This window comes from Lithobates pipiens, unplaced genomic scaffold, assembly GCF_037356315.1.
Source record: "Lithobates pipiens isolate NorthernLeopardFrog02 unplaced genomic scaffold, aLitPip1_a1.2 Scaffold_22, whole genome shotgun sequence".
Lineage (NCBI taxonomy): Eukaryota > Metazoa > Chordata > Amphibia > Anura > Ranidae > Lithobates > Lithobates pipiens.
The window spans coordinates 85,471,965-85,491,518 of record NW_027507784.1 but is presented as its reverse complement, the minus strand read 5'-3'; the positions used below and the strand labels follow the sequence as shown (position 1 = coordinate 85,491,518).

General features: G+C 45.3%; 1 protein-coding gene and 1 non-coding gene across 2 annotated transcripts in view; both read right to left on the bottom strand.

The window, feature by feature from the left end:
- Positions 1-19,554, bottom strand: part of SLC23A3 (solute carrier family 23 member 3) — a 65,242-nt gene that overhangs the window by 17,494 nt on the left and 28,194 nt on the right. The window contains exon 5 of the mRNA XM_077447833.1: positions 8,083-8,264. Coding sequence (XP_077303959.1) covers positions 8,083-8,264 — 182 coding nt within the window. The remainder of the gene's footprint in view (positions 1-8,082; positions 8,265-19,554) is intronic.
- On the bottom strand, positions 7,181-7,310 carry LOC143925869 (U6atac minor spliceosomal RNA). The gene has a single exon (XR_013262084.1). It is a non-coding gene; the product is annotated as a U6atac minor spliceosomal RNA (small nuclear RNA).

The following is a 19,554-nucleotide window of genomic DNA, read 5'->3' as shown; positions in this document are numbered from 1 at the left end:
CGCGTGCAGAAGCAAAAACATATGTGAGTAGCGCCCGCATATGAAAACAGTGTTCAAACCACACATGTGAGGTATCGCCGCGATTGGTAGAGTGAGAGCAATAATAGACCTTCTCTGTAACGCAAAACATGCAACCTGTAGAATTTTTTAAATGTCGCCTATGGAGATTTTTAAGGGTAAAAGTTTGTCGCCATTCCACGAGCAGGCGCAATATTGAAGTGTGACATGTTGGGTATCAATTTACTTGGCGTAACATTATATTTCACAATGTAAAAAGAAATTGGGCTAACTTTACTGTTGTCTTATTTTTTAATTAAAAAAAGTGTTTTGCAACAACCGCCATTTTAATCTCTAGGGTGTTAGAAAAAAAAATCTATAATGTTTGGGGGTTCTAAGTAATTTTCTAGCAAAAAACAAAACAAAACAGTTTTTAACTTGTAAACACCACATCTAAAAAAGAGGCCCAGTCCTAAAGTGGTTAAAGTGACACTATGGGTTTGTTTTTGTTTTTTTTAAAATAACAAACATGTTATACTTCTGCTGTGCAGCTCGTTTTGCACAGTGTGGCCCCGAACCTGGTCTTCTGGGGTCCCTCGGTGGCTCTCTCGGCTCCTACCCACATCAGATAACCCCCTGGGAGAAGTGCTCTCCCAGGGGGTTAATTTGCGGGCGCGCTCCCAAGTACAGCATTCGCTATCCATAGAGGCCGGCGCTCGTGTCATTGGATTTGATTGACAGCATCGGGAACCAATGGCTGCGCTGCTCTCAATCTATCCAATCAACAGCCGAGAACCCCAGGCAGAGAGACCGCGTGCCCCCGTGGGTCAAGTTCAAGGGTTCAGGTAAGTAAAACGGAGGGGGGGGGGGGGCTGGGGGAGGCAGTTACTGACAGTTTTTTTTTCACCTTAATGCATAGGATGCATTAAGGTGAAAAAACACAAACCTTTACAACCCCTTTAACCCCTTGATCGCCCCCTAGTGTTAACCCCTTCCCTGCCATTGACATTTATACAGTAATCAGTGGCTATTTTTAGCTCTGATCACTGTATAAATGTCACTGGTCCCAAAAAAGTGTCAAAAGCGCCTGATCTGTCCGCCGCAGTGTTGCAGTTTCACTGAAAATTGCAGATCGCTGCCATTACTAGTAAAAAATAAATAAATAATAAAAATGCCTTAAATCTATACCCTATTTTGTAACTTTGGCGCGGACCAATCAATATACACTTATTGCAATTTTTTTTTTTTTTTTACCAAAAATATGTAGAAGAATATATATTGGCCTAAACTGATGAAGAAATGTATTTTCTTTTTTTTTTTTTGGGGGGGGGGGTATATTATAGCAAAACGTAAAAAAAAATGTTTTTATTTAAAATTGTCGCACTTTTTTTGTTTATAGTGCAAAAATAAAAAATGCAGAGGTGATCAAATACCACCAAAAGAAAACTCTATTTGTGGGAAAAAAAAGGACATCAATTTTGTTTGGGTACAGCGTCGCACGACCGCGCAATGCAGTGCCGTATTGTAAAAAATGGGTCATTAAAGGGTCAAATCCTTAAGTGGCTAATGCCCACATGCCGCATATATGCATGGACGGCCGAGATCTCTGTGCTGAGAGATCGCTCGCTGTGGGCTTCCAGCACAATCACTGAGCTGTCAAGACAAACAAGACAGTCTCTGCAGTAATATAGTGACCACTGTGACAGCCATTCAGATCCTGTTAGCTAAAAAATACAAACTTGTTAAAGAATGTTTTTCTTTGTTTTTAGCTGGGTAAATACAAACATTGCATATATGTATTTTTTATTTTTTTTTAAATGTAAGGCTAGATTCACATTTGTGCAACTCTACGAGCCGCAATTTGCGCAGGCACGGCAGCCCATTCATTTGAATAGGCTGCTGTGCCTCCTGAAATGCAGGGATAAGGACCCTGCTCCATTTCTGGAGTCAGAGCCCACACTGCAAGGAAGGGGTTAACTCTAGGGGGCGATCAAGGGGTTAAAGGGGTTGTAAAGGTTCATGTGGGAGTGATTTCCAGTGCGTTTTTTCTGTGCGGGCGGTTGCGGCAACAGGTGTTTTCCCACAGCAGCAATCACCCGCACAGATGTAACCCTAGCCTTACAGATAATGCATGGAGCTTAGGGCTCTTTAACAGGACAAAACGTGCCCGTTATTTATTTGAATGAAGATCCGATTGATCGCGAGGAGTAACCCCTTCCCCACCTTCTGCCGGCCAAGGAGAGCTTTATACAAAGTTTCAATCAGAACCAGAAAGAGAGAGCCTGAAGGCAAACAGCTTTAGAAAACCAATAATTCTCTGTGCATCTTGCATCCTGGGTGCAGCATGTACTAAATGTGTATTTCTAAAACAAATATTGCATATTAAAAGTACAAAAATAGATCTAAAACTGTTTAAAAAAAGGATCGACTTTTTCAATATCACAAACCCAAAACTATAGTCTTCATGTACACGGGGTCCTCTCCTGAATGATTTAAAGCGGGAGTTCTCCCGGACTCCGCGTTTTTTTTTTTTTTTTTAAAGCCAGCAGCTACAAATACAGCAGCTGCTGACTTTTAAAATAGTGACACTTACCTGTCCAGCGCGCCAGCGATGTCGGCACCCGAAGCCGATCGCTAGGTCGTCTGTCGGGTCCTGCCGCCGCCATCTTGGGTATGGGAATCAGGAAATGGAGCCTTACGGCTTCATTTCCCGGTTCCCTACTGCGCATGCGCGAATTGCGTTGCGCAATAAGGACGCTCCCCGCTGCTTCTGGGAGCTGTGTGTTTCCCAGCAGGCAGCGGGGCACTTGCGGGAAGGGGCGGGCACTTGCGGAAAGGGGCGTAAGTTACGCCCCTTTCCGCAGAGAGCTGTCCCGGAAGTGGGTGCAGTTACCTGGATTATCCAGTTAACTGCACCCCCCTCCCCCCTGAAAGGTGCCGATTGTGGCACCGGAGGGGGGGAGGGTTCCGATGAGCGGAAGGTCCACTTTAGGGTGGACCTCCGCTTTAACTTGACAGCTATAAACCGGCATTTAAAAACAGCTGTTTAGCCGCGTTTACATGCCGCGTTTTAGCTGCGTTTGCATCTAGAAGCGTTTGAAAAATATATATATTTTTTTCAAAATAGCCAAAAATGAAAAACGCCTGTAAACGAAGAGCGGCTAAGCGCGATTCACCGCGTTTAGCCGCGTTTGGCGTTTGAAATGCCTCTAAACACAGCTTCTGAGTGCATTTTTTTGGGTTCCAAAAGAAAGCCTCTAAACTCATCTGCCTAAAAACGACTAGAAAACGACCCCGAGTACCTGTACTGATAAGATAATATAGAGTTCAGGGGCAGTTGAAAAAAATGCCCAACGGCTCCTAAACGTCCGTTTACCAGCAGCAGTGTACATGAGGCCTAAAAGGACAGCTTCTCTCCAGATTCATGGTTTTTACCATTTGAGATGTTTTTATTACAAAGTGGTAATAAACATAAGTTACATTATGCATGACAACTAATACTTTGCTACAAGAATTGTGTACTTCCGTTAGTTCCAGAGTTCTTTGCTGAGTCCTGAATGTTTTGATATACTGTGGATTGTAATTTATTTTTTATGAAAAAAAAATAATAAAATAGGATAAAGTATAAAAAGACAGTCTGACTTTGGCCTCTGCTTGTACTTAGTAACATGAAGGGCTCCCATCAGAGCCTTGCCATTGAGATCCTGCTAAAACATATGTCCTGTAATACTAAATATCACCACAAGATGGCACTGCAGGTAAAGTTTGTACTTCCACAACTTTGTCCTAAAACTGTCACTAACAGATGCTGCCCGCTATCTGCTACAGCACCACAGCTGTTAGTGGGGGAACATTTATGTGTTTTAACTACTTGACCCCCAGGCCAATTCTGACATTCATCTCCTACGTGTAAAATTCTGCATTTTTTGGCTAGAAACTTACCCCCCCCAAACATTATATATACTTTTTAAGAAGAGGCCCTAAAGAATAAAATGATGGGTGTTGCAATTTTGTATGTCACATGGTATTTGAGCAGCGGTTTTTCAAATGCAATTTTTTGGGGAAAATATACACTTTAATGAATTTTAACCCTTTCATGACTAAGCCTATTTTTGACATTTGGTGTTTACAAGTTAAAATCCATATTTTTTACTAGAAAATTACTTGGAAACCCCAAACATTATATATATATATATATATATATATATATATATATATATATATATATATTTTAGCAGAGACTCTAGAGAATAAAACGGCGATTGTTGCAATATTTTATGTCACACAGTATTTGTGCAGCGGTGTTTTAAATGCAACTTTTTGGGAAAAGGGACACTTTCATAAATTTAAAAAAAAGAAACAGTAAAATTAGCCCAATTTTTTTGCATAATGTGAAAGATCACACAAAGACCACGAGTGCGTGCAATTATAAAGCGTGACATGTTTGGTATCGGCGTAAAATGATCTTTACGCCGATACCAAACATGTCACGCTTTATAATTGCACGCACTCGTGGAATGACGACAAACTACAGTACCTAAAAATCTCCATAGGCGACGCTTTAAAAAAAAATTCCGGTTACCAGGTTAGCGTTACAGAGGAGATCTAGTGCAGAGGAGATCGCAGCGATACCTCACATGTGTGATTTGAACACCGTTTACATATGCGGGCGCGACTTCCGTATGCGTTTTCTTTGCTGCGCGAGCTCGCGGGGACAGGGGCACTTTAAAAAAAAAAATTCTTATTTATTTTAAAATTAATAAATTGTTTTAAAAAAAAATAAAAATTTTGATCACTTTTATTGTTGTCACAAGGAATATAAACATCCCTTGTGACAGTAATAGGTTGTGACAGGTACTCTTTATGGAGGGATCGGGGGTCTAAATCCCTCCTTTACACTTCAAAGTATTCAGATCGCCGTTTTCTGCGATTTTGAATACTGTATTTTTTTTTTAAATGGGCGCCATTGGCAGCCGAGTAAACGGTAAGTGACTTCATGACGTCGCTTCCGTGTTTACGATTAGGAGACTGGAATGAAGCCGCTTACGACTTCAAGCCAGTCTTTCCCTAGCCGCCGGAGGCATCGGATGTTTGATCGGGGGGCTCCCGATTGAATGGGAGCAGCTTTTAGCCGCATCGGTTGTTATGGTTGGAAAGCCGATCGCCGGCTCTGAAAAACGTTACCAGGATGATGCCTGCAGGTGCAGGCATCATCCCGGTATACCCCCCGAAAGCCGAGTACCCACATCTGCATACGCTCGGCGGGAAGGGGTTAATGCACAAAAACACATTATAAGTTTGGTAAAATATAAAAGATGATTTTACACTGAATAGATACCTAAAATGTCACACTTTAAAACTGCACGTTTGCGAAACGGCGACAAACTACTGTACTTAAAAAAACGTCATATGCGATGCTTTAAAAGCCTTTACAGCAGGAATATGCAATTAGCGGACCTCCAGCTGTTGCAAAACTACAAGTCCCATCATGCCTCTGACAGCCACAAGCATGACACCCAGAGGCAGAATCTTGCTATGCCTCATGGGACTTGTAGTTCTGCAACAGCTGGAGGTCCACTAATTGCATATCCCTGCTTTACAGGTTACCAGTTTACAGTTACACAGGAGATCTGGTGCTAGAATTATTGCTCTTACTCTGACAAACACGGAAATACTTCACATGTGTGATGCAATCGCTGTTTACGTATGCATGCTGGTCCAACGCGTGCGTTGTCTTTGCATGTGAGCACAGTGGGATGGGGGGGGGGGGGCTTTAAAAAATGTTTTTGTTTTATTTTATTTTTTTAAATCAATATTTTTTTATTGTATATTTTACAGAACATAAGTGAAAAAACATGTAGAAAAATAGTCACTCAGACATGCACTTCTTCAGTCTTGGGGATTATTCTATAACAAAGTCTGTATATAATAGACATCAAAACCAAGGTAAAAAAAAAAAGTGATATATAAAGTATATCTTGTTAGATCAAGAGTGAGGAACACCACTGGAAACACACTGCGCTCCGGAGGAGAGCAGCGACCCCCAGCCCTCTTTTGGGGGTTGTTGTATTGTTTTCATTGTTAGATAACGTCTAATGTTAGACTAAGTAGTATATGAAAAAGATATTTGTGTTCGAAAAAGAAAAAAGAACTATAAAATAAAATTAGGAAAGAAAGAAGAAAAAAAGCAAAACACAGTCAGATAGTTACTTCCCTTTGGTAGCACAGTAAGGTTTATAAGTGATACATTTAGGTCTTATGTTTCATTGTGTACCAATCTACCCATTTTTCCCATATTTTTTGGGCTTTACTGTAATTGTTTTGGGTTGATGCATATAACATCTCGTACGCTGTGTGAGTGTTATGCCCCATACACACGGTCGGATTTTCCAACTGAAAATGTGCGATCGGATAGTGTTTTCAGAAAATCCGATCATGTGTGAGCTCTATCTGACTTTTTCCGTCTGATTTTCAGACGCACAAAGTTTGAGAGCAGGATCTAAAATTTTCCAACAACAAAATCCCATCGTCTAAATTTCCGATTGTGTGTAGACAATTCCGACAGACAAAGTGCCACGCATGCTCAGAATAAACTAAGAGACGAAAGCTATTGGCTACTGCCCTATTTATAATGCTGTCATACGTGTTATATGTCACCGCGTTCAGAACGATTGGATTTTCCGCCAACTTTGTGCGACCGTGTGTATGCAAGACAAGTTTGAGCCAACATCCGTCGGAAAAAAATCTGATGGATTTTGTTGTCGGAATGTCCGACTGTGTGTATGGGGCATTAATCGTATTTATTACTTCATGTAGAGACGGGGTTTGTTGATCTCTCCAATGGCGCATTATCGTTAATGATGCACTCAGAAGAATGTGCACAGCTATGGTCCTGTATTCTGGTGGAATTAACTCTATGTCTAAGGATGAAATTGCATTTCACGGCAACATGGGTACTTTATTATTCAATACTTGAAATTACTCCATATACTCCTTTCCAAAAGGGGATTATAGTAGGGCAAGTAAAAAAAAAAGTAGGGCAAGACCAGAGTATATGTTACAATGTTCCCACACCACCACAGTTCCTCCAGCAGGTATTGGAACTTTGTGGTGAGAATTTAGCTATTCTATGGGGTGTCAGATACCATCTGACATGGATTTTCTGCTATAATTCCCATAAGTTTAAAAAACTTGGTTAGAGATGCTACGAAGTAAGTGACAATGCCTTAACCATATATGGGTTGTAAAGGCCACTGGGACCTCTTCCATCCTTGTCAAGGGGAGTGCCAACCTTCTCTCCTTTCATACAACACGTTTTATTTATTTTTTTAAACTGTCATTTTTTTTTTATCACTTTTATTGCTTCCCTTGTGATAGCTGGAGCAGTGACAGGTCTTCTTTATGGAGAGATCTGGGGTATGTTAGACCCCAGATCTCTCCTCTGCCCTTAAAAGCATCTGGTCACACCAAGATCAGTTTGAGTTGATGCTTTCCCAAGCCAGTAATGGCTTGTTTACATCTTGGCAAAACCGGAAGTGACAAAATTCTTGTCGCTTTCAGTTTCTTATACCATAGAGATGATCATGGACACTCCTGTCCTTTGTCATCTCTATGGTAAGCTGGGTTCAGTCCCGGGCTTCCCAATGTAACAGGAGAGCCCGAAAAAGGCACCAGAAAGTGACGGCGGGGGGGCCCTTTCGCTGCATTCCAAAGACATGCTGGTAGGTTAATTGAATCCTGTCTAAATTGTCCCTAGTATGTATGAATGTGAGTTAGGGACCTTAGATTGTAAGCTCCTTGAGGGTAGGGACTGATGTAAATGTACAATGTATATGTAAAGCGCTGCGTAAATTGATGGCGCTATATAAGTAACTGAAATAAATGTAAAAGCAATCCAGCAGCTAATTAACTGTTTGGATCGCTTTTACATTGTACGGCATCGCCAGCTGAGAAAAACATAAAGATATCATGGTCATGATGGCAGCTGCAGCCACAGCCAAGTTAATTGCAACAAAATATATCTACATTTAGCGAACCCTCTAGAAGCGACTGAATGCACCATTATTAGGGTTGGATTAGGCTTACCTCAAGGAGATACTCCAGCTGAAAGAACAGAGCCGGGCTGCTGGCTTGTAGAAGGAGAGGCCAATGATGGACAGCGCCGGGGCAATGACCATTGGGCCACAAAACTGCAGAATCCATCCCCACAGCCCGGAGATTCCTGTAAGAACCTGGAGAACTCCTGAAACAAGTAGTGCCCCTGAAACCTGTAAAAAAAATAATTAAATACAATAGTAGGTATTATACCCAATTATGAAATGTCAAGCTGGCCGATATAAGATGTGCAATCTATACACTGGGGGGAGAACCTCTGGGGGAGTCTAGGATGGAAAAGGACCTGGGGGTCCTAGTAGATGATAGGCTCAGCAATGGCAAGCAATGCCAAGCTGCTGCTAACAAAGCAATCAGAATATTGGCATTAAAAAGGGGATCAATCCTTCCTCCTCGATCCTTAGTCGATTATAAAAGATAATGATTTTTTTGCACCTGGTAAAAGTACAATAGGAGGGAAATGGATAAAACAAGATAATATGCAATTACAACTAGTGATGGCCGAACGGTTCGCCCGGCGGTCGTTTCGCGGCGAATTTCCGACTTTCGCCGTCCGCGGGTTCGAACGCCTTTTTCCGTCGTTCGCCCCGGCGGACTTACGTGTTTAATGTATACAAGAACTTTAACCTTTCGTGACACGTTTATCATGTGTTACAGGACAACCAATTGAGACATGACAGCTCATGGACACTTGGACATTCCCCCTAACCTATAAATACACCCGATCCGGTGGCCATTTTACATTCTTTCTTCTGTCACTGTAGGGAAAGGATCCTGTGTGGAGTAGGGACAGAGAAAACGCTAGCTATTTGGTACACAAAAGTTCTTTTCAGGACTGGTATAGGTGTTAGGTCAGCAGCCTGAGTTTCTTTTGTCAGTTTAGATAAAGGGACAGAGCGCTGTATGCTGCTATTTTAGGGACAGCTCAGCCAGATTAGTCTTTCTTCATCATCATCATCATCATCATCATTAGCTGTTACTATCAGGTCCACAAAAGAGCTGTTCCAGCTAATCGTTCCAGCCTACTCTTTTTTGCCAATTTGTATAGGGACAGGCAGGAAGCAGTGTGTCAGGCAGTGAGGATAATTTTAAAGACTTGCTGTTACTATTAGTTCCACAAAGGTTCTTTTCAGGACTGGTATCAGTGGTACGGTAATAGGCTTGTACACGTATAATATTCTTTCTTCCAAATATAGAAAGAATATTATACTTGACTGCTGCCCTTCTGCTGCAGTCTGCTAATCATTCACAACTCACTTGTTCCACAAAGCTCTTTATCAGGACTGGTAACTTGGTCTGTCTAGGGTGCTACGGTACATAGGCTTGGGTGCGGTACAGTCTGCTGTTCTGTAAGGACCGCTATCGGTCCACAATACATAGGGTTGCCGTGCACTACTGCTGACCGCTGCCCTATACTGCAGCAGTCCTTCAGCGGTATAGGGACTGACGCACAGTCTGCTAAACACTAATACACAACCTGCTTGGTCCACAAAAGTTCTTATAAGGACTGGTAACTTGGTATAGGGTGCTACGGTACATAGGCCTGAGTGCAGTACAGTCTGCTGTTCTGTAAGGACCGCTATCGGTCCACAATACATAGGGTTGCCGTGCACTACTGCTGACCGCTGCCCTATACTGCAGCAGTCCTTCATTGGTATAGGGACTGACGTACAGTCTGCTAATCACTAACACACAACCTGCTTGGTCCACAAAAGTTCTTATAAGGACTGGTAACTTGGTATAGGGTGCTACGGTACATAGGCCTGAGTGCAGTACAGTCTGCTGTTCTGTAAGGACCGCTATCGGTCCACAATACATAGGGTTGCCGTGCACTACTGCTGACCGCTGCCCTATACTGCAGCAGTCCTTCATTGGTATAGGGACTGACGTACAGTCTGCTAATCACTAACACACAACCTGCTTGGTCCACAAAAGTTCTTATAAGGACTGGTAACTTGGTATAGGGTGCTACGGTACATAGGCCTGAGTGCGTTACAGTCTGCTGTTCTGTAAGGACCGCTATCGGTCCACAATACATAGGGTTGCCGTGCACTACTGCTGACCGCTGCCCTATACTGCAGCAGTCCTTCAGCGGTATAGGGACTGACGCACAGTCTGCTAAACACTAACACACAACCTGCTTGGTCCACAAAAGTTTTTATAAGGACTGGTAACTTGGTATAGGGTGCTACGGTACATAGGCCTGAGTGCAGTACAGTCTGCTGTTCTGTAAGGACCGCTATCGGTCCACAATACATAGGGTTGCCGTGCACTACTGCTGACCGCTGCCCTATACTGCAGCAGTCCTTCATTGGTATAGGGACTGACGTACAGTCTGCTAATCACTAACACACAACCTGCTTGGTCCACAAAAGTTCTTATAAGGACTGGTAACTTGGTATAGGGTGCTACGGTACATAGGCCTGAGTGCGTTACAGTCTGCTGTTCTGTAAGGACCGCTATCGGTCCACAATACATAGGGTTGCCGTGCACTACTGCTGACCGCTGCCCTATACTGCAGCAGTCCTTCATTGGTATAGGGACTGACGTACAGTCTGCTAATCACTAACACACAACCTGCTTGTTCCACAAAAGTTCTTATAAGGACTGGTAACTTGGTATAGGGTGCTACGGTACATAGGCTTGAGTGCGGTACAGTCTGCTGTTCTGTAAGGACCGCTATCGGTCCACAATAGATAGGGTTGACGTGCACCACTGCTGACCGCTGCCCTATACTGCAGCAGTCCTTCAGCGGTATAGGGACTGACGTACAGTCTGCTAAACACTAATACACAACCTGCTTGGTCCACAAAAGTTCTTATAAGGACTGGTAACTTGGTATAGGGTGCTACGGTACATAGGCTTGAGTGCGGTACAGTCTGCTGTTCTGTAAGGACCGCTATCGGTCCACAATAGATAGGGTTGACGTGCACCACTGCTGACCGCTGCCCTATACTGCAGCAGTCCTTCAGCGGTATAGGGACTGACGTACAGTCTGCTAAACACTAATACACAACCTGCTTGGTCCACAAAAGTTCTTATAAGGACTGGTAACTTGGTATAGGGTGCTACGGTACATAGGCTTGAGTGCGGTACAGTCTGCTGTTCTGTAAGGACCGCTATCGGTCCACAATAGATAGGGTTGACGTGCACCACTGCTGACCGCTGCCCTATACTGCAGCAGTCCTTCAGCGGTATAGGGACTGACGTACAGTCTGCTAAACACTAATACACAACCTGCTTGGTCCACAAAAGTTCTTATAAGGACTGGTAACTTGGTATAGGGTGCTACGGTACATAGGCTTGAGTGCGGTACAGTCTGCTGTTCTGTAAGGACCGCTATCGGTCCACAATAGATAGGGTTGACGTGCACCACTGCTGACCGCTCACCTATACTGCAGCAGTCCTTCAGCGGTATAGGGACTGACGTACAGTCTGCTAATCACTAACACACAACCTGCTTGTTCCACAAAAGTTCTTATAAGGACTGGTAACTTGGTATAGGGTGCTACGGTACATAGGCTTGAGTGCGGTACAGTCTGCTGTTCTGTAAGGACCGCTATCGGTCCACAATAGATAGGGTTGACGTGCACCACTGCTGACCGCTGCCCTATACTGCAGCAGTCCTTCAGCGGTATAGGGACTGACGTACAGTCTGCTAAACACTAATACACAACCTGCTTGGTCCACAAAAGTTCTTATAAGGACTGGTAACTTGGTATAGGGTGCTACGGTACATAGGCTTGAGTGCGGTACAGTCTGCTGTTCTGTAAGGACCGCTATCGGTCCACAATAGATAGGGTTGACGTGCACCACTGCTGACCGCTGCCCTATACTGCAGCAGTCCTTCAGCGGTATAGGGACTGACGTACAGTCTGCTAAACACTAATACACAACCTGCTTGGTCCACAAAAGTTCTTATAAGGACTGGTAACTTGGTATAGGGTGCTACGGTACATAGGCTTGAGTGCGGTACAGTCTGCTGTTCTGTAAGGACCGCTATCGGTCCACAATAGATAGGGTTGACGTGCACCACTGCTGACCGCTCACCTATACTGCAGCAGTCCTTCAGCGGTATAGGGACTAAGAGTTTTGTCACAGGGTCATTTAAAAAATGACATGCAGAGGAAGAGGCAGGCCCTTCCGCAGGGGTGGTAGGGGTAGGGCAGGAGCAACAGGCTTGAGCCAAAGTGGGAAGTTGCAGAAGGTGCGTTCAATTACTTTAAAGGATGCACCAGACTTGGTTGAGTGGCTCGCTCAGCCTTACTCTTCTGCACCCTCCTCATCCTCTCGATCTGCACCCTCTTCTTCACTCTCTGCTATGTGCACCCCCAAAGACACTACCACCAACAACACGACCACCACCACCACCACCACATACCTTCCGCTTGAGTCACTGGAATTATTTTCCGATCCATATCAAGAGGACATTTCTGATGCGCAGCCACTCTTGGTATTGGATCAGGAAGAGGAGGTAGCAACAAGCGCTACTCAGCAGTCTGACGCCAGTACCCAGATCAGCCCAAGGAGGAGGTTGGTCCCCGGTGTTGCTGCCTACTCTACTTATAGCGGTGGGGAAGGTGACGTTGATGATGACGTGTCTAGTGATGTCACGTGGGTGCCCACAAGAGAGGAAGAGGAGGGGAGTTCAGAGGGAGATATGGACCAGCAGATAGGGAGGAGAAGCAGCAATGACTTACATTGCACAGCAGGGACAAAGCAGACTGCAAATGTATCAGGAGCGAGTCATCGACCATGTACGGTCACATCTGGCGCTCCCAGGACACCGGCACATGGCTCCGCAGTGTGGGCTTTTTTTAACGTGTCCGCTGCTGACAATAGCGTTGCCATCTGCAATCTTTGCAGTCAACGCGTTAGTCGCGGTAAGCCCAATACTCACCTAGGGACGACCGCCTTAAGAAGGCACATGAGCAGCCATCACCGAGCCCAGTGGGAGCAACGGAACACACAAAGCCACACTGCAGGCTCTCACCGTCCAGCCTCGTCTTCTACTTCTCCTTCTCCTCTCTCCTCACAATTGTCCTCCACTCCACCTTCCATCACGCCAAGCTCACATTTTTCTGCAAAAAGGCAGGCTTCCGTGGGCCTAATGTTTGAGCGTAAAAAAATGATGACGCCGGATAACCCTCTTGCCCAACGGTTGGCGGCTGGCTTGTCAGAACTCATAGCCCGCCAACTACTGCCATATAAACTGGTGGACTCGGAGGCCTTTCGCAAATTTGTGGCCATTGGAACACCACAATGGAAGGTCCCAGGAAGGAAGTATTTCTCAGAGAAGGGCATCCCAGAGCTATATGGCCATGTTCAGCGGCAAGTGAATGTATCTCTGGCACACAGTGTCGGTGCCAAGATACATCTGACCACAGACACGTGGTCTAGCAAACACGGGCAGGGAAGGTATATCAGTTTTACTGCCCACTGGGTGAACCTTCTGACGGCCGTCAAGCATGTAACCCGTGGCACCCGTGTAGATTTGGTTTTACCGCCACGGATTGCATGCAGGCCTGACTCTTCTTCTCCTCCTCCTACTCCATCCTCCTCCCTCTCCTCCTCAGCTGCCTCCTCCTTTTCCGCTGCTAGCGTCTCTTCCACTGCACCGCCCAAGCTCCCCAGAACCTATTCCACATGCCAGGTGAGACGTTGCCATGCCGTGCTGCGTCTGTTGTGCCTGGAAGCAAAGAGCCACACTGGCCCGGCACTCCTTTCAGCTTTGCGTTCACAGGCAGATGAGTGGCTAACACCGCTCAATTTGACAGTTGGTAAAGTGGTGTGTGACAACGGTGCCAATCTGCTTAGCGCATTGAAACAGGGCAAAATCACGCACGTGCCGTGCATGGCACACGTCTTAAACTTGGTCGTGCAGCGATTCCTTGTCAAATACCCTGGGGTCCAGGACATCTTGCGGCAGGCAAGGAAAATCTCGGCCCATTTCAGAAGATCTTACACGGCCATGGCTCGCCTTGCTGACATTCAGCGGCGACACCATCTGCCGGTCAGACGTCTTATTTGCGATTGCCCGACGCGATGGAACTCAACCTTCTATATGCTTGATAGGCTGCTCCAGCAGAAACGTGCAGTTAACGTCTACCTGTATGAACTCTGCGAAAGAAACGGTTCTGGGGAGCTGGGTTTTTTTTCACCGCGCCAGTGGCTGCTCATGCGCGACACATGCAGACTTCTGCGGCCATTTGAGGAGATCACCAAACTGGTCAGTCGCAGCCATGGCGCCATCAGTGACATGGTACCTTATGCCTTCTTTCTGGAGCGTGCATTGCGTCGTGTCATTGATCAGGCTGTGGAGGAGCAGGAGCGGGAAGATGAGGAAGTCGCAATGCTGGATGAATTCCCAGGGGGGGCTACTCTATCTGAGACAAGTCAACAACAGGAGTCTGATGAGGAGTCAGAGGAGGATGGTGCCGGGGCGGATGAGCAGGAGCAAGAAGAGCATGCTTTAAACCTTTCTGGGATCCCTGTTGTGCGAGGATGGGGAGAGGAGAATGAAGAGGACGACATTATCCTGGATGATGAGCAGGAGCCAGGCCACCACACCGCTTCCACTTTAGTGCAAATGGGGGCCTTCATGCTCCAGTGTTTTAATAGGGACCCCCGTATAAAAAGCATGAGGGTCAAGGACCAGTACTGGGTGGCAACGTACTTAGACCCCCGGTACAAACACAAAATGGCGGAAATGTTACCGCCGTCGCAGAGGGCTGTCAGAATGCAGCACTTCCAGGCCTTGCTTCGAGAAATGCTGCATTCTGCTTTTGCGTGCGCTGGCAGAGGAGCAATTCCCACTCCCAGAGAAGGATTTGCGGGTACCAATCCAACAGCGCCTGCAAGAAGAGGCCGGTTTGAAGATGTGTTGGTGACTTCGGATATGAGGTCATTCTTTCAGCCGACCCATCGACAGGTGTCATCCGGATCCAGCATCAGGGAACGCCTAGACCGTCAGGTGTCCGACTACATTGGGTTAACGGCCGATGTGGACGCTCTGAGGAGTGATGAACCCCTAGACTACTGGGTGGGCAGGCTTGACCTCTGGCCAGAGCTTGCCCAATTTGCAATCGAACTGTTGGCTTGCCCCTCATCCAGTGTCCTGTCCGAAAGGACGTTCAGCGCAGCAGGGGGGATTGTGACCGATAAGCGTACTCGCCTAGCTCACCACAGTGTTAACTACCTCACATTTCTAAAAATGAATGAGGCATGGATCTCGGAGGAATTCAACACATGTGATCAGTAGACCATGTATATGTCTATAAACAATTTTTGGAATCAAGCACACAGACCTTCTTAATTCATTTGGCTCACTTCCCTGACCCAAAAAAGCACACCGTACTATATGCCCCTACCCTCCTCTTTGAAGAGGTTGAGCGGTGTCATATTTCTACTGGGGCTGCTTATTATGAGGGGTTCCCACCATCCCTGTGCTGTGCTGACTTCCTCCTGGGTGTTCTTATTATGAGGGGCTCCCACCATCCCTGTGCTGTGCTGACTTCCTCCTGGGGGTTCTTATTATGAGGGGATCACACCATCCCTGTGCTGTGCTGACTTCCTCCTGGGGCTGCTTACGGTGCTGCTGTCAGCGCTGTATGTCACGGAGCTGCTGTCAGCGCTGTATGTCACGGAGCTGCTGTCAGCGCTGTATGTCACGGAGCTGCTGTCAGCGCTGTATGTCACGGAGCTGCTGTCAGCGCTGTATGTCACGGAGCTGCTGTCAGCGCTGTATGTCACGGAGCTGCTGTCAGCGCTGTATGTCACGGAGCTGCTGTCAGCGCTGTATGTCACGGAGCTGCTGTCAGCGCTGTATGTCACGGAGCTGCTGTCAGCGCTGTATGTCACGGAGCTGCTGTCAGCGCTGTATGTCACGGTGCTGCTGTCAGCGCTGTATGTCACGGAGCTGCTGTCAGCGCTGTATGTCACGGAGCTGCTGTCAGTGCTGTATGTCACGGAGCTGCTGTCAGCGCTGTATGTCACGGAGCTGCTGTCAGCGCTGTATGTCACGGAGCTGCTGTCAGCGCTGTATGTCACGGTGCTGCTGTCAGCGCTGTATGTCACGGAGCTGCTGTCAGCGCTGTATGTCACGGAGCTGCTGTCAGCGCTGTATGTCACGGAGCTGCTGTCAGCGCTGTATGTCACGGAGCTGCTGTCAGCGCTGTATGTCACGGAGCTGCTGTCAGCGCTGTATGTCACGGTGCTGATGTCAGTGCTCTGTATTACGGTGCTGCTGTCAGTGCTCTGTATCTCCTGCACCCTCTTGTTTGCCTACCCTGGTCCCTGACCTTCCCTCTCCTCCATTGCCTTCATTAGCTCCATAGTCCTGAATTGTCAGAACAATTTCCCAAATAAAAAAAAAATGCTTGTAGTTATCGATCCCAAATTCACCTCATACATGTATTATGCTATTGTCCAGGTGGTGGGACTACGTGCTACCCCCTAATAATTACCCCGTGGCCGCAAATTCGACCTAAAGGTTTGCGAAATTCGCCTCCCATTGAAGTCAATGGAGCCCGCGGCGAACGGTCGTTTTCGCGAACGTTTGTGTCCGTTCGCGTTTCGCGTTCGCGAAACGTCCCGTCGGAAGTTCGTCCATCACTAATTACAACACATAATTAAAGAGGGGAAATTGAAAACACTAGCAATATTACAGAAAGAAAATGATTGGATGGATTTGAATGAGTGGCGATACCTGCAGCTTAGACATTTCGTCTCAAGACTACCACAACCGCTTAGAGATGGAGAAAATTTGACTGCCTTGGAGCGGATATGTGAGGGGAAATCCCCAAGAGCAGGTATTGCCCAGCTTTATAAGGTCTTGAGACGGGAATGTGAAGCGGAGGTACCAACTTTCATTCAAAAATGGGAAGAAGAGATAGGAGCACGGGGTGAAAACCAAAATATAGAAAAAATATTGAAGATGGTGCACAGATCCACGGAAAATAGTAAGATGATAGAAACAAATTATAAAATTTTAGTAAGATGGTATAGGACCCCAGATATAATGGCAAAGTACCAGGCGGGACAATCTGGGAAATGTTGGAGGAATTGTGGACAAACGGGAAGTTTGGCCCATATATGGTGGGATTGTCCCAAGATTAAAGAATATTGGAGAGAAATAATAAGATATATAGAAGTAATAGCTAAAATACAGTTACCTGAGAACCCATGGTTATGCCTATTCCATGCAGTAGATACCCCAATTAAGGAGTATAGGAATTCCCTCACAAGCTCATTAATAAACGTGGCAAAAAGCCTGATTCCGAAAAAATGGAAAGAAATAGAAGCACCCAAAGTAAAGGAATGGCTAGGAAAAGTTGAGGAAATGTATAGTATTGAAGGGCTGGGAATGGAGGAAGAAAGAGAAAGAAAGAGATTCCATGTGAAATGGAAATACTGGAAAATCTTTAGACAATCTATGATTTTTAACGAGGTAATGGGTCGGTAGGGGTGGGGAGAGGGGTGGGAGGGAAATATTCTAGAAGAACTCGAGAAGTAAAGAAAGAAAACCAGGATAATGTGAAAAATTTAAGGGCATGAATGTATTTTGGTCCTATGGTTTTCTTTTATAATACTTGATTATGTTTTGTACGCAACTTAAATGAAAAATTTAAATAAAGAATAAAAAAAAAAAAAAAAAAAGGGGATCAACCCCAGAGATAAAACGATAATTCTCCCGCTCTACAAGACTCTGGTCCGGCCGCACCTGGAGTATACTGTCCAGTTCTGGGCACCAGTCCTCAGGAAGGATGTACTGGAAATGTAGCGAGTACAGAGAAGGGCAACAAAGCTAATAAAGGGTCTGGAGGATATTAGTTATGAGGAAAGGTTGCGAGCACTGAACTTATTCTCTCTGGAGAAGAGACGCTTGAGAGGGGATATGATTTCAATATACAAATACCGTACTGATGACCCCACAATAGGGAGAACACTTTTTTCACGAAAGGGAGTTTAACGAGACTTGTGGCCACTCATTAAAATTAGAAGAAAAGAGGTTTAACCTTAAACTATGTAGAGGGTTCTTTACTGTAAGAGCGGCAAGGATGTGGAATTCTCTTCCACAGGCGGTGGCCTCAGTGGGGGGGCATTGATAGTTAAAATAAACTATTAGATAAGCATCTGAATGACCGCAACATACAATGATATACAATGTAATACTGACATATAATCACACACATAGGTTGGACTTGATGGACTTGTGTCTTTTTTCGACCTCACCTACTATGTAACTATATAACAACATTGATGATAGTGTGAGTAGTGGGCTGCACTGTGGAGTGGGTGGATAGCACCCCAAATCCAGCCAAGGCTCAATCTACACGGAGTCTGTAGATTGCCCCCGGGTGTATATTGGCCTCCATTAACAGTCCAAATGCAGCGATGGATTGGAGCAAATGTTGAGGCCAAAAAAAAAAAAAACATATGCGACATATCTCTGGAACACATACACATTTCTCTGTGTATTATCCATTAAACACCAGCCTCAGCTCTTTTCCTGGGTGCTGTGTGAAGGTGGAGTGTCTCTTCTATCCAATCAGCTCTCAGAGCTCTCCTTACTGAGCTCTGCAGAGTGTAATTTCAGCTCTCCTCCCCCTTTTTCCTGAACTCTCAGAAAAGCTTTATAAATTCAGCACTTTAATAGACATAGAGAAGAGAAGACCGCAGCTAAACAGATACAACTTATGTAGGAGGATTTATTTCAATGTACCCTTTACATATAGGATCAGATAGCAATCTAAGAATATAACAAAAAAAAAAAAAAACATGACGCTGTTTTGCCACGAATATGATGAACCAACCTTAAAGTGATTGTAAAGTCTTGTTTATAAAAAAACAAAAAAAAACAAACATGTTATACTTACCTCCTCTGTGAAATGGTTTTGCACAGAGCAGCCCCGATCCCCCTGTTCCCGGGGTCCCTCTTCGCTGCTCCTGGCCCCTCCCTCCTGCCGAGTGCCCCCACAGCAAGCAGCTTTCTATGGGGGCACCCGAGCCGATTTACAGCTCCCTGTGTCCATTCAGACACGGAGCCCCGACCTGGCCCCGCCCCCTCTCTCCCCTGATTGGCTAACTGACTTCGTGCATGCAGGTGGATTATACTGCGACAAATTGGGCTTTCATTTTTTTTTTATTATCAAAGTAAAACTGGCCCAAAATAATATATATTTTTTTAAATTTAGCTGTATATTTCTTGCTACTAAAACAACAACCCAAAGTAAATTCTCCTTCTCCTGACAATCGCAGTGACATCGCATATGTGTACGGTATTTGTGGTTTATACCCGTAGTACAGCCCACAAACAATAGTGCGCATTTTGCTTTTTTTAACCTAATTAAAACACACTAACACTAAATGACACTAAATGACACTGATACTAATTTCATAAAGGTAATTTTTTTCAAAATCCTACCAAAAATATACTGACCTGGA